Source organism: Cucurbita moschata, unplaced genomic scaffold, assembly GCF_002738365.1.
Source record: "Cucurbita moschata cultivar Rifu unplaced genomic scaffold, Cmos_1.0 Cmo_Scf00041, whole genome shotgun sequence".
Taxonomy (NCBI): domain Eukaryota; kingdom Viridiplantae; phylum Streptophyta; class Magnoliopsida; order Cucurbitales; family Cucurbitaceae; genus Cucurbita; species Cucurbita moschata.
In genome coordinates, this window is record NW_019268557.1 from 1,406,206 (window position 1) to 1,422,700 (window position 16,495).

A 16,495-nucleotide genomic window follows, 5' to 3' on the forward strand; every position below is an offset into this window, starting at 1 on the left:
TTTTTTTTTTTTTTTTTTTTTTTTTTTTTTTTTATAAAGAGAAATATGTTTTAAAGTTAGAGAGATTTTTAGTAGTTGGTGTCCATCAGGTGGTCTCGAAATAAGAGATTAAAATCTCTTTCTTAATATATATTTTTTAGAATATAAAATAAATTTCATCGTACCTAAATAGATGAAACATTTATTATCATTTTCAATTGAGATAACTCGATCACTTTCGCCCGGTAATAACTAGATCTTATATGCGACGTTTTCTGTAGTACAAGCCCTGCAACTCTTTCGTGAGAATGTGTCCAATTTGTCACCTAAATGCACATAAGCCACAAAATATAGCAAGGAGAAGATCCTAAAATTGATTATCAAACAAGAAAACTAAACTTAGTTCAACATCATCAGGCTGAAATCATAAAGTTTCAGAATCAAAATATTGCGTACTTGAAACTTGAAACCTGGATAACTGGTGGCATAGGGCGGCTTGCACACCAAGGCCAAGCTTTAAACTGCCCTATGGTTGGCTCAGCATCGTTCAGTAGGATCGACGAGATCGACGAGCTTGATTGTATGGTCGCTAAGGGCCAAGCTTGGGAAACATTTCATAAGCTTATTTAGCCAAAGCCTCGATCAAGTAGTCTGGGGAAAGCTTGTACTGTAGGAGTGTTTGCCCAACGAAGAAGACACATTAAAACCAGCAGGGCAAAGGATCTAAACAACAAATCAGAGCAATGGAGGGGGCGGTTTAATGAATGGAGGAAGAGAAGTGCCAATTGTGGAAGCTATGAACAATTATAAAGCAGAAAAAATATGCATAACATAACTTCTTCCATATACAACAATTCAATGAGAACCTTTTAAAACTTGTGCATCAAATGCTTTCCTCATCCAAAATTCAACAACTAAATCGATAATCACTTTCCAGACGACATTGAGACGATCAATAATCAATTTCCAGACAACAACTAGAATGACGGCTCCAATGTGGAAGAAAGCAAACACAATATTTAAGCCAAACAGTAACAAGGAAAATAATAATAAACAGGCATATATATGCGAGATCTTATGACGCTTCAACAGTTGAGGCTCGTTTCGGCTCTTTTTTCCTGAAAAAATACAGTAAATATTTGGTTTTCATCTATCTAAACTTCCCATGCATTTACAAAGAACATTCATTACATCATTTTTCGTTCTTGATGCAGATGGTCTGAGGCAGTTTCATTTTCTTTCTACACCGGAACCTCAACGTTTTACTCTTACAGACAAACCAAACCATTCAGAAACGTGCACTAGGCTTCCTAGACAAAAGGGAATTCGGTGAATCTAGGTAACAAAATGCTCAAATCAAATCTCTGTACTGTAAAAAATAGAGAAAAAGATACTTTCTTCTCACACCTTTACCATGAAGAAAATAAGGAAGAATTTGATCTTTCACTTCAAGCAGGTAATACAAGAAGATATAATAACCAAGAGTGACAATTTTTCAGTACTTACCTTGAAAAAAGAAACCCAGTAGCCTCTTGGTTTCATTAAGATTGGCTTGAACATCATCCTGTCTTCCACCTATTTGTGCTGCAAAGATTGACTTGAATATCTTATGCAAATTTAGTTCATAAAGCACAACAAAGCTAAACATTCATTCACATAAAACGTGAAGTCCCAATGGACATCCTTTCTTGTCGGCAGTATTACCATATTCTGGCATCAAGAGAAGTGGCAGTACAAGTGTCTAAACTGTTGAAAAACACAACAGAAGTAATGCTGAAGGGCATTCTTATTTAGCAGAGTAAGGGGTCATGCCTCCTACTTCTGCATTGGAGCTTGATACTCACAGAGGGGAGTTCACAAACCAAGAAGAAAACGATTCAATATCTTAATTTAACAGAACAAACAGTTAAAAACACAATGTGAGAGATGAAAGGAGACGTGAAACCTTCTCAATAAAATTTTCACAAGCATTTGCGTCTCTGAAAAATTCCTGAGCGGAAATACAAGGAACTCATGTAAATTACAAGAATGGCCGTACTACAAGGAGATATGGTTTAAACTAAAGCAACAATTGCACCAGCTGATACCAAATACCTAGATTAAATTATGAACGCCAGTCAATATGTTTATTCACAACTGATTGAGTTCTTGCGGATTCTCCACAGACTGTCTAAGAATGTATTCAGCTCTTCGTTTCTTATCATCCCTTTCATCGTCCCGTCCAACCAAGGACCCTCTTCTACCAGTTCCTTTCTTTTGAATGATCAAATCCAAAGAATCACCAAGAAGTTTCTTCCCAGTTTTAAACTTAAACTGAACAGCAGGCCTAACAATGGGAAGTTCCTTCTTCTCACCCTCTTCATCATCATAAAATCCACTCCCTTTAACAGCTTCTATGGCCGGAGCAAATACCTCTAACACAGAACTGCTATCATCAAACACAGTGTCTGAATGTTTAAGAGGAGATTTGACCACAGAAACGGTGTTTTCCCTCGGTTGCAATTCTGTATCATGGGATGCGCTACTATCCAAACTAGGTAATTCTTCTTCTAGATGGTCAGTATTAACTACCAACTGCTGCTGCAGACTTAACAATGACTTCTCTGCCTTTCTCCTCTGCCTTGCTTGCTCAATCTTGTCAGTGCGAGGGTCCGTCATTCTCTTATTCCACACCGGCGTATAAATGTAAGTGTGGGGATCAGGAAAAGCAGGAAGCCAATTGGGTATATGCTTGCTAGGAGGTGTTTCCCTCATCTGAATGAAACTCGGCAGTACCTTACTGCTCTTAATAATAGGAAACTGCGCCATTGGCTGAGAAAATGGAATTTCTTGTACCGAATTCACATACTCAAAAATTTCTTGAATTGTACGTGAACCTGCAAGACAACGGCTAACCTCAGCATCTTGATGAGACCCTGGTGCTCCTAAATCCTTAAGTCCTCTAATAATGTCAAACACATTACACTCAGTTCTACCAGCTAAGTTAGAATAGAAATTCGCCATCTTTCCCAAATCACTAAGATATACTATTACAATTTCTGCAAGCGTGTCCAGAGCAGACTCTTTCGATCCCTGGAATCCCAGACTCTGGCATATCTGCGCTGCTGCAACTTTCGACACCTCACGCCCGAAATCATCAGCTCCAGCTCTCCTAAAACGATCCGCCGGGTTTTCATTCTCTCGCGTAATGTTCCCACCTCCATGGCTCATATTCAAATCCTCGTGTCATTTAGGTTTTACTGGGACTGCGAGATTCACCCCATCATTAAGCGCCAAAATCAAGCATCTTCCAATCAAACGTCATCTGAGATGGGAAGCAACTCTCATTCTAGCCTTTCATAAAAAATGAGAGAACAAAAAAATACGCATGAAATTCAAGATTGAAAGAGCAAGCCAGTAATTTCTTGAAAGTTCGCAGGAAAAACAATATTTCCTCCTCCTGAGATCCGTAATTGCAGAGACTTCAAAACCAAAAGCACTGTCCCTCTCTTGTTTCCTCGTTCGTCAGAAATCCCAGATAAAAAAAAAATGATAATAATTCCAAACAGAGCCTGTAAACCTCAAGAATACTCAAAATTGGCGAAGAAATGCAGAGACTCACCCAAGCTTTCCAACAAGTGGTGAAATCTACGATCAACACAGACAATTCAAAGCCGAGGAGACACCAGGAGAAAAACAAACGAAACTGAAACCCTAAGAAGAAGATCGCTAGGGTTTACAGACAGTCAGCGACATGGAGGGAATCCAAGAATTCAAACACAAATGAGGAAAAAGAAAATTGATGGAGAAAAAAAGGATAAACCCCTGTAAGACCCTCGCAAACAGAGATCGAAGAGGAAGCAAATTTTACGAAGAAAAAAAATGGAAAGAAAAAAGAAAGAACATGAAAAAACGAGATCGATGAATAACCGAGATGCGATTATGCATTTATTTATAAGGCGTCGAACCGAGTTTTTTCCATTTTCTACAAGAGTTCGTCCGGTTTTTTTATTTTGGGCCCACTAAGTCTTCTACAATCCAACCGTTGGAAATTATTTAATTTAGGCAATTATTTAAATAGCAATACTTCTAAAAAGGTTTAAGTTAATAAAAACACCTGTATACTTTCTCTTAAAAATAATAAACTTAAAACTTTTTTAAAAAATTCAATAATACTCTAAATTTTAAAAAAAAATCTCAAAATTATAATTAAATTTTTAATAATATTTTAAAAATATTCTTGAACGTTAAAAAAAAATTCATTAATACACTTCCATTTAAAAAAAACTTAAAAAACATATTATGTTTAAAAATATATATGTAAATCTACATATATGTATCATTTATTAATTATTTACATGTTACTCTTAGAAGTATATTTGGAGCATTAAAAAAAATTGAAAAATATTAATTAAACTTGGTATAATTTTTAAACTCTTTTTCAAAATTTTATTTTCTGAATAAAGTATCAAACATGCAAATTAAATGACATACCCCTATCCACTATCCAGAGCCGTCTCTGTTTCTAGAACACTAGGTCCATCCAAAATCCATGGCGCAAACACACCAACGAGGAGCTAGAAAAATTCAATAATGGCGTTTATGCATCTTCATCATCGCCTTCCATCTCCATCGCTATCATTTCCGGGAGCTTCACCGCCGGTTTACAGATCATCAATCTTCGCATTATCTCGCTTCTCTCCGCCATCAGTTTCATTTCCGTCCCATAAGTTCACCGATTTCACCAACTGCCTTCTTCATCTACCTCCAAAATCTCTGAGTTTCGCGCTCTCTTGGACTCTTGCGCTCGGAGTAGCTCTCTCAGGTAATCATTCTTGCAAATTATCGTCGGTTAGATGAAGAAAGAAAAAAGGAATGTTAAATTCTGTCTGAATTGTTTCGAGCTTGAATGTTTAGGTTATATAATTGGTTTTAGATACTCGTTTGTTTATTGAAGTGATTGGCTCTGCTCTATCATAGAAACTTAAGAATTTTATGAAATGCTAACAGTAATAAGTGAGTGTACCTTGTAGGAGTTGGATTTGCTGACGCCAAAGTTGGGGTTAACAAACCAGAATTACTTCCCAAGGAGTTCACCTCTGTCATTGATGTCGCTGGGTTTCTATCTGATGGCCAGGTGTGGTTGCTTCGCCTCGTTCCTTTTCTTTTTCTTTTTTTTCCTTTTGTTGCGTTCCTTGATGTAATTTAGGGTATTTGATCATGATCAAGTTGCCATTGCTGGTTCTGATTTTCTATGAACAGGAATTTAGGCTCAAACAAGAAATTGCTGACATTGAGAAGGAAACTGGATATAAATTGCGAGTTTTGGCCCAAAATTATCCTGTGACACCTGGTATGTTCTATGTTTTATCTTCAGCAGATCATTGAATTAATGTCACATTTAATGGCGAGGACTTTATTATTAAAATTTCAACATACATTCACTAAATCTTACTAGAACATTGTATATGTGATTTATTGACACTTCATAACTTCGAAAGTTTCTCACACACACGCATGTCAAGTTTATCAAGTTAGATAGATGATCTCTAATCTAATCGGCAGAAACAATCAATTTAATGGTCTTTACAGGGCTAGCGATCAAAGATTTTTGGCAAGTGGATGATAAAACAATCGTGTTTGTTGCTGATCCTACATTTGGTATGAACAATGTCACGGTACTTTTCCACACCTATGTCTATGATGCTATTGACATTGACATTGATTGATATCTTCATTCAGGTAACATATTGAACTTCAACGTTGGAGCGTCTGTCGATTTAGATATTCCAAGGAGCTTTTGGAGCCGTTTGGCTGGAAAGTATGGAAACATATTTTATTGGAAAGAGAAGGTAACATCTCCAATCGATACTTCTGTACAACAGTTACCGTTGTGAGTTTTTGCTTGGTTAGTAAAATATTGGTCGTAACAAGAGCATCTTGTTGAGGATTGTTGGGAGATGAGTCCCACATCGGCTAATTAAGGGGTTGATCATGAGTTTATAAGTAAGGAATGCATCTCTATTGGTATGAGGTCTTTTGGGAAACCAAAAGTAAAACGATGAAAGCTTATGCTCAAAGTGGACAATATCATGCCATTGTAGAGATTCATGATTCCTAACACATCTCATGTTGTCGCTTTGGTGACTTAAACAGGGTGAAGAGGCATCTATTGAAGCAGCTGTCATGGCGATATCTAATTGCTTGAGAGAACCAGTCGGGCCAAATAACTGTTCCGAGATAAAGTAACGGCTTACAACATCGGAGAATTTTGTACGTATTTTAAACTAGATTTGGATGTTCTGACAGCAATACATAATATATAAGCCTTCTCTTGCTGCAATCTGCATGTCTTAATCAATTCCTGTTTTGTTCCTCATTTAAGAACGTAGTGTATGTCTAATACTTGAAGAGAAATAAATGGGAATAGTGATTAAAAAGGTATGAAGGAATTGAGTATTTGTGTAGGCATTTGTATCTCAACTGTGCAGAAACGAAGAGAAAAAAAGGAGGTGCATTTTTTAGTTGCCTAGTAGCCAGTTATGATATGAACACTAGATGCAATCCACCCCCCAGTTTTCTGTTTTCTTCTTTCTTCTACAATCTTCTGTAGTTCTTCAGGCGGACAAGGGACTGTTAGAGCTCCCTTTTGTTGGAACCCATATTCTTCCTTTGCCAGCTCCAATAGCCTCAAGAATGCAGGGTTAGACAAGAACTTCAAATTAATGACAAACCTCTTTCTCTCATCACCATCCGCTGCAAATACCACAAAATGGCCTTCTTCCACGTCTTTCGGCACCATAACTGCTGCATTGAATTCTTCATCGAAACTATCGTGTTTAGGTTCTTTAGACATCAGTGGAGAAAGGCTCTTTTGGAGCATAGAGATGAATAACCTTAGCTTCATCAGGATGAAATTCCGAAGTCTGTAGTAATATTTCCCTTTTGTTCCCACGTTTTGGCGTGGTAAACAAATGTTTATGTGAACTCGAGACTTCAGATAGAGCCAAGTGAGACTTAGGAGAAGATTTATATCGAGTTGGGGACGTACATCAGAAATTGCACTGAAGCTTCTGAGAGGGCCATGTCTGAACCATTCCATGTGGGTAGCATCAACATACCATTTAATGCTGACTTGGTCAGATAACTTTTCTGTCTCAGAAAAATGATAGTCAGCGTTAGGTTCCTAAACAAAAACTAGACAATTTAGGATGAGATTTGATAACTTAGATGTTTGTCCTTAATCTGTGGAAAAAATGAAAAAGAGACACGTTACTTGGCTCAGTAAGGTTGTAAAATTATTGTTCCTCCCCCAATAATCCCGTCTTTCTCTAGTTATTAATTTACCGTTCTTGCTCTCAAGATCTTAGGCTCATGAACAGTAATTTCAGGAAACACTCTGATAAAAGTAGTTGTGTTTTCCCAAAGAAATGAGGAGGATGGGATGAGATTCAGATCAGATGATGAGAATTGTTATCCTTGATCTGATCTGATCTTAGAATAGGAATGGGATAGATAGCTGCTGGTTCTTGGTTTCCATTGCCATCACTGCATTTAATGCAGTGTGGAGGAGATATTGAAGAGTCCAATACTTTGAACGACCGACACCCTTCTGTTGACTAAGAAATTTTATCGTTGGCTTGGTCTTACTGTCTTAAGTCTCAAGTTTAACGCAGGGTGTTGAAGATTGGACTGCCGACGCCTAGTCGCCTAGCGTCCCCTGCAGGTTCCAAGAACGGGAAGGTACCACTAAAGTACAGTTTTTAGAAAGAAAGAACTTCCAGGACGTCCGTGGGATTGATCATTGTTTGGAGATTTTCATTACTTTTTGTTGGTGAATTCAAAGGTGGAAAATAGGATAAAAGTGTTCCAACATGTTTGAGATATTAGTGTGAAAATCGATACAATTCATTCTCCTTCCATCTTTTTAGACGGGTGTTTCTAAAGGTAAAAAGGTAGGGGTGAACAGCGTCGCGTTTATGCTTGCCTAAGGCGTGTTGTCTATAGCCACATGTCAAATGTCCCAGTCATACTTGTTTAAGATGTGTCCAAGGCGTGTTGTCTATAGTCACATGTCAGATGTCCCAGTCATACTTTGTTCAGGATGTGTTGTCCATGGTTGCATGTCCGTTCCAAACCCCTTTTACATGTTTTCATCTTAAATAAGTATTTACTTCATGTTTTTTAGGCGTGTTGTCTATAGCCACATGTCAAATCTCCCCGTCATAGTGTTGACCCCATTTACATGTTTTCATCTTAGATAGGTATTTACATGTCTCTTCCAAACCCCATTTACATGTTTTCATCTTAGATAGGTAGTTACTTTTTCATGTTGTGTCAATACGGGGGTGTATGAAGTTCACCAAAATCATGTCTTATACCGACTAGGGTTAAAATGCTCCAAAAGTTCAGACATAACTACTCTTTCTCCTACCTGAATTTTGTCTCTTCCTACCCTAAATTATATACTATTTAAGTCGGTGTTTTTTTATTTGCTTATAGCCGTATAATGATATTTTCTTCAATTTTTTAAAATTGTTTTCAAATATATTTCTTCGCTCACGTTTTTTAAAACATTTATCGCAAACGTGACTCGAAGCTAGAGCGTACGTCGACATTGTCGTAAAGTGAGGTTGTGACAAATAGTATCAGTTTACCTAACTTGAAACATCATTCAAAAGAGTTTATAAGGTAGCTAAAGTAACTTTTATTAATAGATAAAAAGTTATGAATTTATATAATTTAACTTTTATTTAGTTATGAATTTATATAATTTAACTTTTATTTAGTTATGAATTTATATAATTTAACTTTTATTTAGTTATGAATTTATATAATTTAACTTTTATTTTTTACAAATAACTGTCTGTATACTCATAACCGTTAAATCTATCATTGATTTACAAGATATAAAGATAGTACACATTTGAAATTTGGTTTGATTTTCTATCAATAAACATTCCCATATTTATTTTTAATATATATTATATTAACAAAACAATAAGAACAAAAAAAGTAGGCCGGTACTGATTTTAAGCGGAAAAATGTTGTGCTAGTATTTAAATTAAAATTTTATTTTTCCTAATAAATTTCTTACACGACGTCATGTCCGGTCCGGTTCCACCTTCACGATCATCACGCGGTCCGTAAGCGCTCAAACCCAGGCCCGGGGTCATCGGAGCTAGGAAAAACCTGAAAACCGGTGACCATCGCCGTCGGCGGACCACGGCGGCACCGTTGCTCCATTTCCGTCACCGACTCAGGGCGGCCGGAAAAAAGAGCCTCCACGGATCCATCCCTACGATTCCGCACCCATCCCTTCAACCCTAACTCCTTAGCATTCTCCACCGTCCAGTCCCGATAGAACACTCCCTGAACCCTACCCTTAATCACAACCCTAACCTGCAATTGCCAAAGCCCCAATTACCACCAAAATCGAACACTGCGTCAATCGCCAAGCAACAGAGAAATCCAAAAGCAATACTCACCGTTTTTGCCTGATTGGACTGAGGAGTCTCCGGACCAACCTGATCAGAAACTGTGGAGGCCATTGATGTCAGAGGAGATCGAAAATGAGGTAAACGAGATGTGAGCAGAAGATGAAGAGGAGGAGAAGAAAGAAGAAGACGACGGCGAAGCGGAAGAGAATTATGAAGAGGAGAAAAGCTAGAATAATGGATAACGGAGAATCGAGAATGAGAACCAGCATCGATGAAGCTCCATTTATGGTCAGGGTTCCGACATGGAAGGAATCTGGTAGAGCGATTGCGAATCAGTGGACCGATTGATCCTCCTAAAGCTGCCGAAGATGCCATTCATTTCTTTTGCTTTCCCCAATTGGATTATCAATATGGAAACTTCGGGTTTTATGCAAATTTCTAGAACTCACTGGACTTCCTTTTTCCAATTAAAACAATTTTGGGAATATTTTGCACCAAATAGCCCAATAGGCCCAATAGGCCCAATGAGACAACAATTGTTCTAAATGGATCAAATAGCCCAATAGGCCCAATGAGACAACAATTGTTCTAAATGGATCAAATAGCCCAATAGGCCTCATAGGCCCAATACTCCATACACACACATAGATATATATGGTGTATTGAGCACTCGAGTTAATAAGACACAGACCAAAACGTGCCCGTAAAAAGCTCTACTAAGACAATGATGGGTTGGAGTTAGTCAAATCTAATATGAATCGTATATAGTTGGAGTTTTCGGATCTCTTAAGGTTTCCTCATTTGAAATCCCTGAAGAAGAGGATCAAGTATCGAGATGCAGTCATATCACATTTCAATCGGGTATATATATTTTTAGGTTTTCGTATAGTACTACACAATTACAACCCGTCCTCGCTCAATTGATATACAACATCTATGCTTTAGTACTTAGTACAATAAATTTGTGGTTCCCTATATCTCTAGTGTGTGCCTCGACTTGGTTGTCACAAGCTCGACGAATGCTTTTTTCTTTAATACTAAAACAACATGCTATACTCATTACATATATTATTCCGTTCTAATGAAAGCGTGCATCATTTAAAATTATCTTCTAAATTTAGTCTCTATAATTTATAAAATTAAAATTTAATTCATATGGTTTATAAAATTTCATAAAATACTTTTAAATAGATATATGATTTGGATTTTATCATGCAAAATTTTCAAACTATGGGGTTAAATTTATAATTTAATTTTTTTTTAATTTATCAGATGGCTAATTTAATACATGAATGCGAATCCTTACCTTATTTATTTCTGTCATTGGTCAAAATAGAATGAAAAATAAATAAATAAAACCTAAATCAAAGGCAAAAGCACGTGCCGTTTGAATTAGGAACTTATTAAACATAAGATTTGAATCTTACATTTAATTTAAGTTTAAATGACCATGAACTAAAATATTCGTCTAAAACTTCAACCGACTCAAGTATAATTTAGTAATGTAGGACGATATTAAAGTTATATCAATTAAAATAAATCATCAACGACTTTTTATATCATTTATTCGCTAATTTAGTCAAGCAAATAAGATTAGGTCACCATTACTTATAGCTTGCATGATAAGTGGTATCAACATGCACCGATACTTAAAACAATGTACAATCGAGGGCTCGTCGGGCAAAACAACGTTAGGATGCATCCCTTTAATTCTGGGCAATCCCTTTATATTTATAGGGTATTTGTCCATCCCAACAATGATGTCAAGTTTGTAGGATTACGTGCCATAATCTGATCGTCACCGGGTTGATTCAAATCCTTATTCCAGAGGAAGAGCGGCAAGTCTGTTGTCTTCGAGTCTTTTAAGACATTGTAGATCGTGATGAACCGATGGTCAAACAAACGTAATTTTTCGACATTTGGCTTAATCTCATTGCTCACAACATTTAAGTGTGAAAGTGTTTGGGTTTATAGACTATATGATATAATTAAAAGTGTAATTGTTTTGAACAAAGAAGTTGGACAGATAGGGGCAATTGACTATTCAAATTTTGAAAAGACCTTTTTTTTAAGGCTGCAAATTCTAAGGACTTTTCGGCCATTTGACCGTTGGAAACCCAGAAGAACCATAGTTTACAAAAATCGGCGACCGGTCTGAGTTTTTTTTTTCCTTAAAAAAACCCCAAATAAACACAATTTTTCAATGACGTATAGAGAATAAAATAAGCATATATTTTTTAAATAAATTTGTTTGTTTAGTCCCATATTTTTTTTATATTAAATTATAATTTTAGTTCCACTACTTTCAAATAATTTTGTATATAATAAATTCTAACCCCTCAATTTTTTAAACCATATCTAATATTTATCTAGAAGTAATTAATTATTTATAAATTATAAATTTTATATTTAATAGCTAAAACGTTAGAAATCTTATTAACTACATTTATTAAAGCTCATACATTAAATTTGTAGTTTAATATTTTTTTTACCAAACATATACTTTTAAAACGGTAAGATTGACGACAATACGTAACTAACTAAAATGGATAGGTGCAAGGCACTGAGCGAAGTAGGGCTAGACCCTCTCCATCGTAGACACGTTTCAAAACTGTAAAGTTGACGACGATAAGTAACTAACCAAATCAGATAATATCTGCTAGCGGTGAACTTGGATTGTTACAAATGGTATCTAAACCAAACACGGGGCGGTGTGCCAATGAAGACACTAGGCTCCAAGGAGGTGGATGATGAGGTGGGAGAGAAATAAAACATTCCTGAGGGTGTGGAAATCTCTCCCTAGTAGGCACGTTTTAAAATCGAGAGACTAACAGCAATACGTAACGAGCTAAAACGAACACTATCTGCTAGTGGTTAATATTAATAAATAAATTAATATAAAATATATAGTTTTTTACTAATATAATATTTAAATTTTGAGAAATACTTCTTAACATTACATAACCATATCCATATACCGTCCAATATATATATATATATATATATATATATATATATATATATAATCCAAGTATTATTTAAGCTGGAATTATGAATTAATAATTTAAATAGCTTTTATTATATTGTATTATATGGAAATTATATATGTGCGTGTGCCATGTCGGTTTCATATAATATATATTAATCTTATTCAATAGTTTATGGTTAGCTTATTCGCGACATCTATTTTGATATAAAAAATAATTAAAATTTTTATTTATTTAAAGAAAATGTTAAAATAAAAAACAAAAAAAGTGGCGTGGAAAATCCGATGGTACAACAGGTCAACGGCGTCTTAGGTGGAGTGGGCCCCGAATGACTAGGCAGAGATTTTGTCTGCTTCTTCGACAATTCCTCCCTCCAAAACCACTTCCAGATTTGGCTAAAACCGTCGGAAATATTATAATATTTTTTTTTTACTCGTACATTGTTTTTACCCTAATTTACATTTTTTTTTTGTTTAAATAAATTTAAAATTAACATGGTGAGAAATTTAATAATTAATTTCTAAATTTAGATAAGATTTAAAGTTCTAAGAATTAAATAAATGAATTTAAAAGTTTACATTGAATCCACCTATTTCTATTATTATTTTTTTATCTTATTTATAATAGTTTTTTATCATCTATTCTCTAATAATTCTTAAAAATGAAAATTTGAAATATTTGGAATATATTTTTTAAAATATATATTAAAGTTAAAAAGGTAAATATTTGAAAATAAATAAATAATATTTTGTCTATCAACTCAATATATACTTGTTTATATTGATTATTTTTAAATGCTGATATACATATATCGTCAGAATATTTGTCCTTATCCATAAAAGCCTAAAAACCCAATTATAATAATAATTATAATAAAGGAGGATGAGGTAATCAACCTTGGATATATCTTTGTGGCAAAATGTCGTTGATTATATATATATATATATATATATATATATTATAATTTCGTTTTTAATTCTCATTATTTTTATACCTCTTTTAGATAAAAATAAATATTTTACTGATTTAATTTTTAATAAAATAAAAAAATTATTGAATTATTGATAAAGACTAAACTAAAGCAGAATTCAAGACTTCTGCATCAAAATTATTATTTTTAAATAAAAAAAACTGAACAAAATGTTAATTAAAATAAAGTAGTTTAACATCTTATATAAGTAACTTTTAAGAAACGTAATATTCGTTAAAATAATCATAAATGATCTATTTAGTTTTATTCCATTAATTAAAAAAAAAAATAGAGAGGCAAGCTTCATGATGTTCTACAAAAAGTAATTTCATGAAATTAAAAAAAAAAAAAGACAGCATATGATTGATCATTGATGTAAAATATATTAATTTTTTAAATGTTGTAAAAGGATATATTAATTATTTTCATATATGAATTTCATTTTTTTGGAGCACCACTCTCTAAGAACTCTATAAGAAGTTTGACTTTAAATTTTCTGATTTATACAATATATAAGGTAATATTAGCCTAAAAAGGGGTATATTATTTACAATTAAAATCATTTACGGTTTAAATAGCTTTTTTTTTTTTTTTTTTAAAGAAAAATTTAAATGAGTTTTTCTTTTTGCTAATTATTAAAAATACCAATGATAATTAATTTAATTAATCAACGGATATATACTGTCCAATTAGCACCATTTTCGATCCCGTCAAGGAATTTTAAATTTAGAAGAGGAATCAGTGTGGCATCGTTGACATTCCTGGCTTTTGGATATTATCAATAGTTAAATGGAGAAAATTTTAAAAGTATTTAAACTTTTAATTTTGCAACTTATAAATTATTAAAATATTTTTTAAAAAATTAATGGATTAATTAAATATAAATTTAAACTTTATAAACTTTTAATTTTATAATAATTTTGAAAGTTTATGAATTGGGTAACATATTTCATAAATGAATTTAATTAATTTGGTAATGATAGCCCATAAATATTATTGCATAATAAATGTGGGCGAAAATAATTAAAGACTAAATTACACGGAACAGGCTCTATTATTACGTCATATATTTGAACAGAACAAAAGTTACAATAAAATAAGAAAAAGAACGACCAACTCCCCCAATGAATTGAATTGGACTAACTAGCCGGCAGCTGACCTACCGTCGCCGGCCGGCCGGCCGACATATCTGAAAATTAACAAAAAAAAAAACATCTAATTCTTCTTCTTCTTTCTTCTTCTTGGCATTACAGCGTATGTATTACGTTAGGACCATTAATGGATATGTTTGTTTACTCACATGACAGAACAAGCATTTGGATTCTCGTCGCTGAACATCTGAGGCGCGTGAGAGTGATCGTACATCGGCATGGCGTAACCTTGGTGCGCGTAATTTTGATTTACGTAATAGCCGCTGGAATTTGCGAAGCTGTGGATTGGAGAGTAGCTCGGCTGAGCTTCCATGGCATAACTGTACTGAGAATGAACTGGAGGGTAGCTTGGTTGAGCTTCCATGGCGTAACTGTACTGAGAATGAACTGGAGCGTCGTAATAGAATGTTGAAGGCTGATATGATAAACCGCTGTACTCCAACTTGCTCACCTCCATTTTTGTGCCACCACCGTCTCCACCGCTGGGGGCGGCTTTTCCGTCGTTTTCTTTCTTGTCGACACCACCTCCTCCGGCTTCTTTTTCTTTCTTGTCGCCTCCAGCGGCAGCGGCGGCGGGTTCATCTTTCTTGGGAGGAACTACTTCAACGGACCTCTTGAACTTGTCTTTGAGGTAGCCTGCGAGATCTTTTCCTTCTATGGTGCCTTTCACTGTTATCAGATCCTTCAGAGCGTCTACTGTAATCTCATTGACTCCTGAAAAATTACAGGGACGTCGAGTTAGTACTCTTCATTATCGATTGTACAATTGATTTCAATTCAATTTTGAATTTCGAATTTCGAATGAGAGATATATTTCTTCACCTTTGGATTTGATGAGTGCCTTCCTAATCTTTTGAATGCAACCTTCGCAGTGCAATCGCATCTTCAAAACCGCAGTGCTCTGTTCCAGAAACGAATTGAACAAAAATTAGTAGCTATTTCTAAAATTTACTTCCGGATGAAATCATAAGCTAGCTGGGCTCGAAGAAGAGACTCGCGTGTGTCTTACACGCGCCGGCAGCTAGCTGTTTTCAGCCATCTGATTGGTTGAATATTTTTGGTTTTACCTCTTTTGCCTTTTTGTCGTCTGCTTTTTTTTCTTCGGCCTTCTTTTCTTCAGGCTTCTTTTCTTCGGCCTTCTTCTCGGTTTTCTCGTCGGTCTTCTTATCTGACTTTTCGTCGGCTTTCTTCTCTCCTTTTTCTTCGGTCTTCTTCTCAGCCTTTTCGTCAGGCTTCTTCGCAGCCTTTTCGTCGGGCTTCTTATCACCACCGCCATCTTTCTTAGGCTGAGGAGAAACGATTTCAGTCTTCTTTTTGGTCTTTTGCTCCAGCTTTGCTTTGATTACGGCAGGATCTACTTTACCGGTTACGGTGAGTTTATTGGATGAAGAGTCCGCTTTCACGTCACTCACACCTATAAACAAAGTGTAAATTACATCAATTAACCAACCAGAGACGAAACAGAGATTGAAAACCCTAGCCAAAATCAAATTTGACCAAATCGACAATCAAAATATGAAAATCGCAGAATATTCTTAGAGGAATCAAGGATCACAGAATCGCCGAATCATAAAAGGCAGACAAAAACCGAGACAAACAGAATCGCTTCAGTACAGATTGATGAAAAAAAAATTAGGGGAAAAAAAAACGAAAACCTAAGAAAAACTCAATAATCGTGAAGTCAATGGATATTTACCATCCAAATGCTTCACAGCTCGTTTCACTTTCTTAGCACAACCGTCACAATGCATATCGATCTTAAAAACGGCAGTGACTACACCGTCGTCTTTCTTCTGACCGGCATCGCCGGCCTTCTTCTCTCCGTCATTTTTAGCACCTTCGACTTTCTGAAATCAAAACGAAAACCAAAAATTAAACTCAAATCCACCACAATTACAGAAACAAACAACAACCTCTCATCCTTCATAATCGAAAACATACAATTGATGAACAAGAAATTGAAAAAAAAAAAAAAAAAGAAAAGAAGCG

At 35.1% G+C, this 16,495-nt stretch overlaps 5 protein-coding genes across 5 annotated transcripts in view; 1 reads left to right on the top strand and 4 right to left on the bottom strand.

Annotated features, from left to right (window-relative positions):
* Nucleotides 1-1,845: 1,845 nt before the first annotated feature.
* Nucleotides 1,846-3,894, bottom strand: LOC111433266 (transcription initiation factor TFIID subunit 8-like). Its single transcript, XM_023070260.1, has 2 exons — nucleotides 3,581-3,894; nucleotides 1,846-3,283 (listed from the first exon to the last, which is right to left on the bottom strand). Exon 2 carries the CDS (start codon nucleotides 3,187-3,189, stop codon nucleotides 2,110-2,112), a length of 1,080 nt encoding a protein of 359 aa, XP_022926028.1. The 5' UTR covers nucleotides 3,190-3,283; nucleotides 3,581-3,894; the 3' UTR covers nucleotides 1,846-2,109.
* A 565-nt stretch (nucleotides 3,895-4,459) lies between these two features.
* Nucleotides 4,460-6,335, top strand: LOC111433197 (thylakoid lumenal 15.0 kDa protein 2, chloroplastic-like). Its single transcript, XM_023070162.1, has 6 exons — nucleotides 4,460-4,783; nucleotides 4,992-5,095; nucleotides 5,221-5,311; nucleotides 5,551-5,619; nucleotides 5,701-5,810; nucleotides 6,115-6,335. The coding sequence occupies exons 1-6, from the start codon at nucleotides 4,552-4,554 to the stop codon at nucleotides 6,205-6,207; spliced, it is 699 nt and encodes a 232-aa protein (XP_022925930.1). The 5' UTR covers nucleotides 4,460-4,551; the 3' UTR covers nucleotides 6,208-6,335.
* Nucleotides 6,336-6,429: 94 nt separating this feature from the next.
* On the bottom strand, nucleotides 6,430-7,096 carry LOC111433002. Its single transcript, XM_023069879.1, has one exon. It carries the CDS (start codon nucleotides 7,058-7,060, stop codon nucleotides 6,488-6,490), a length of 573 nt encoding a protein of 190 aa, XP_022925647.1. The 5' UTR covers nucleotides 7,061-7,096; the 3' UTR covers nucleotides 6,430-6,487.
* A 1,889-nt stretch (nucleotides 7,097-8,985) lies between these two features.
* Nucleotides 8,986-9,810, bottom strand: LOC111433181. Its single transcript, XM_023070136.1, has 2 exons — nucleotides 9,447-9,810; nucleotides 8,986-9,360 (listed from the first exon to the last, which is right to left on the bottom strand). Exons 1-2 carry the CDS (start codon nucleotides 9,771-9,773, stop codon nucleotides 9,094-9,096), a joined length of 594 nt encoding a protein of 197 aa, XP_022925904.1. The 5' UTR covers nucleotides 9,774-9,810; the 3' UTR covers nucleotides 8,986-9,093.
* Nucleotides 9,811-14,390: 4,580 nt separating this feature from the next.
* The window catches only part of LOC111433293 (heavy metal-associated isoprenylated plant protein 6-like), a 3,186-nt gene continuing 1,081 nt past the window's right edge, over nucleotides 14,391-16,495 (bottom strand). Inside the window, exons 2-5 of the mRNA XM_023070293.1 lie at nucleotides 16,203-16,353; nucleotides 15,574-15,920; nucleotides 15,329-15,407; nucleotides 14,391-15,220 (exon numbers count right to left, since the gene is read on the bottom strand). Coding sequence (XP_022926061.1) covers nucleotides 14,652-15,220; nucleotides 15,329-15,407; nucleotides 15,574-15,920; nucleotides 16,203-16,353 — 1,146 coding nt within the window. The 3' untranslated portion in view covers nucleotides 14,391-14,651. The remainder of the gene's footprint in view (nucleotides 15,221-15,328; nucleotides 15,408-15,573; nucleotides 15,921-16,202; nucleotides 16,354-16,495) is intronic.

Bases quoted from the DNA above. Each gene is read 5' to 3' on its own strand.
- LOC111433266 (XM_023070260.1), bottom strand. From the start codon at position 3,189: ATGAGCCATGGAGGTGGGAACATTACGCGAGAGAATGAAAACCCGGCG.
- LOC111433197 (XM_023070162.1), top strand. From the start codon at position 4,552: ATGGCGTTTATGCATCTTCATCATCGCCTTCCATCTCCATCGCTATCA. The intron at 5,096-5,220 runs GTGTGGTTGCTT...TTCTATGAACAG, and splicing joins GGTTTCTATCTGATGGCCAG to GAATTTAGGCTCAAACAAGA. The intron at 5,811-6,114 runs GTAACATCTCCA...TGACTTAAACAG, and splicing joins TATTTTATTGGAAAGAGAAG to GGTGAAGAGGCATCTATTGA.
- LOC111433002 (XM_023069879.1), bottom strand. From the start codon at position 7,060: ATGGAATGGTTCAGACATGGCCCTCTCAGAAGCTTCAGTGCAATTTCT.
- LOC111433181 (XM_023070136.1), bottom strand. From the start codon at position 9,773: ATGGCATCTTCGGCAGCTTTAGGAGGATCAATCGGTCCACTGATTCGC. The intron at 9,361-9,446 runs GTGAGTATTGCT...TGGCAATTGCAG, and splicing joins AGTCCAATCAGGCAAAAACG to GTTAGGGTTGTGATTAAGGG.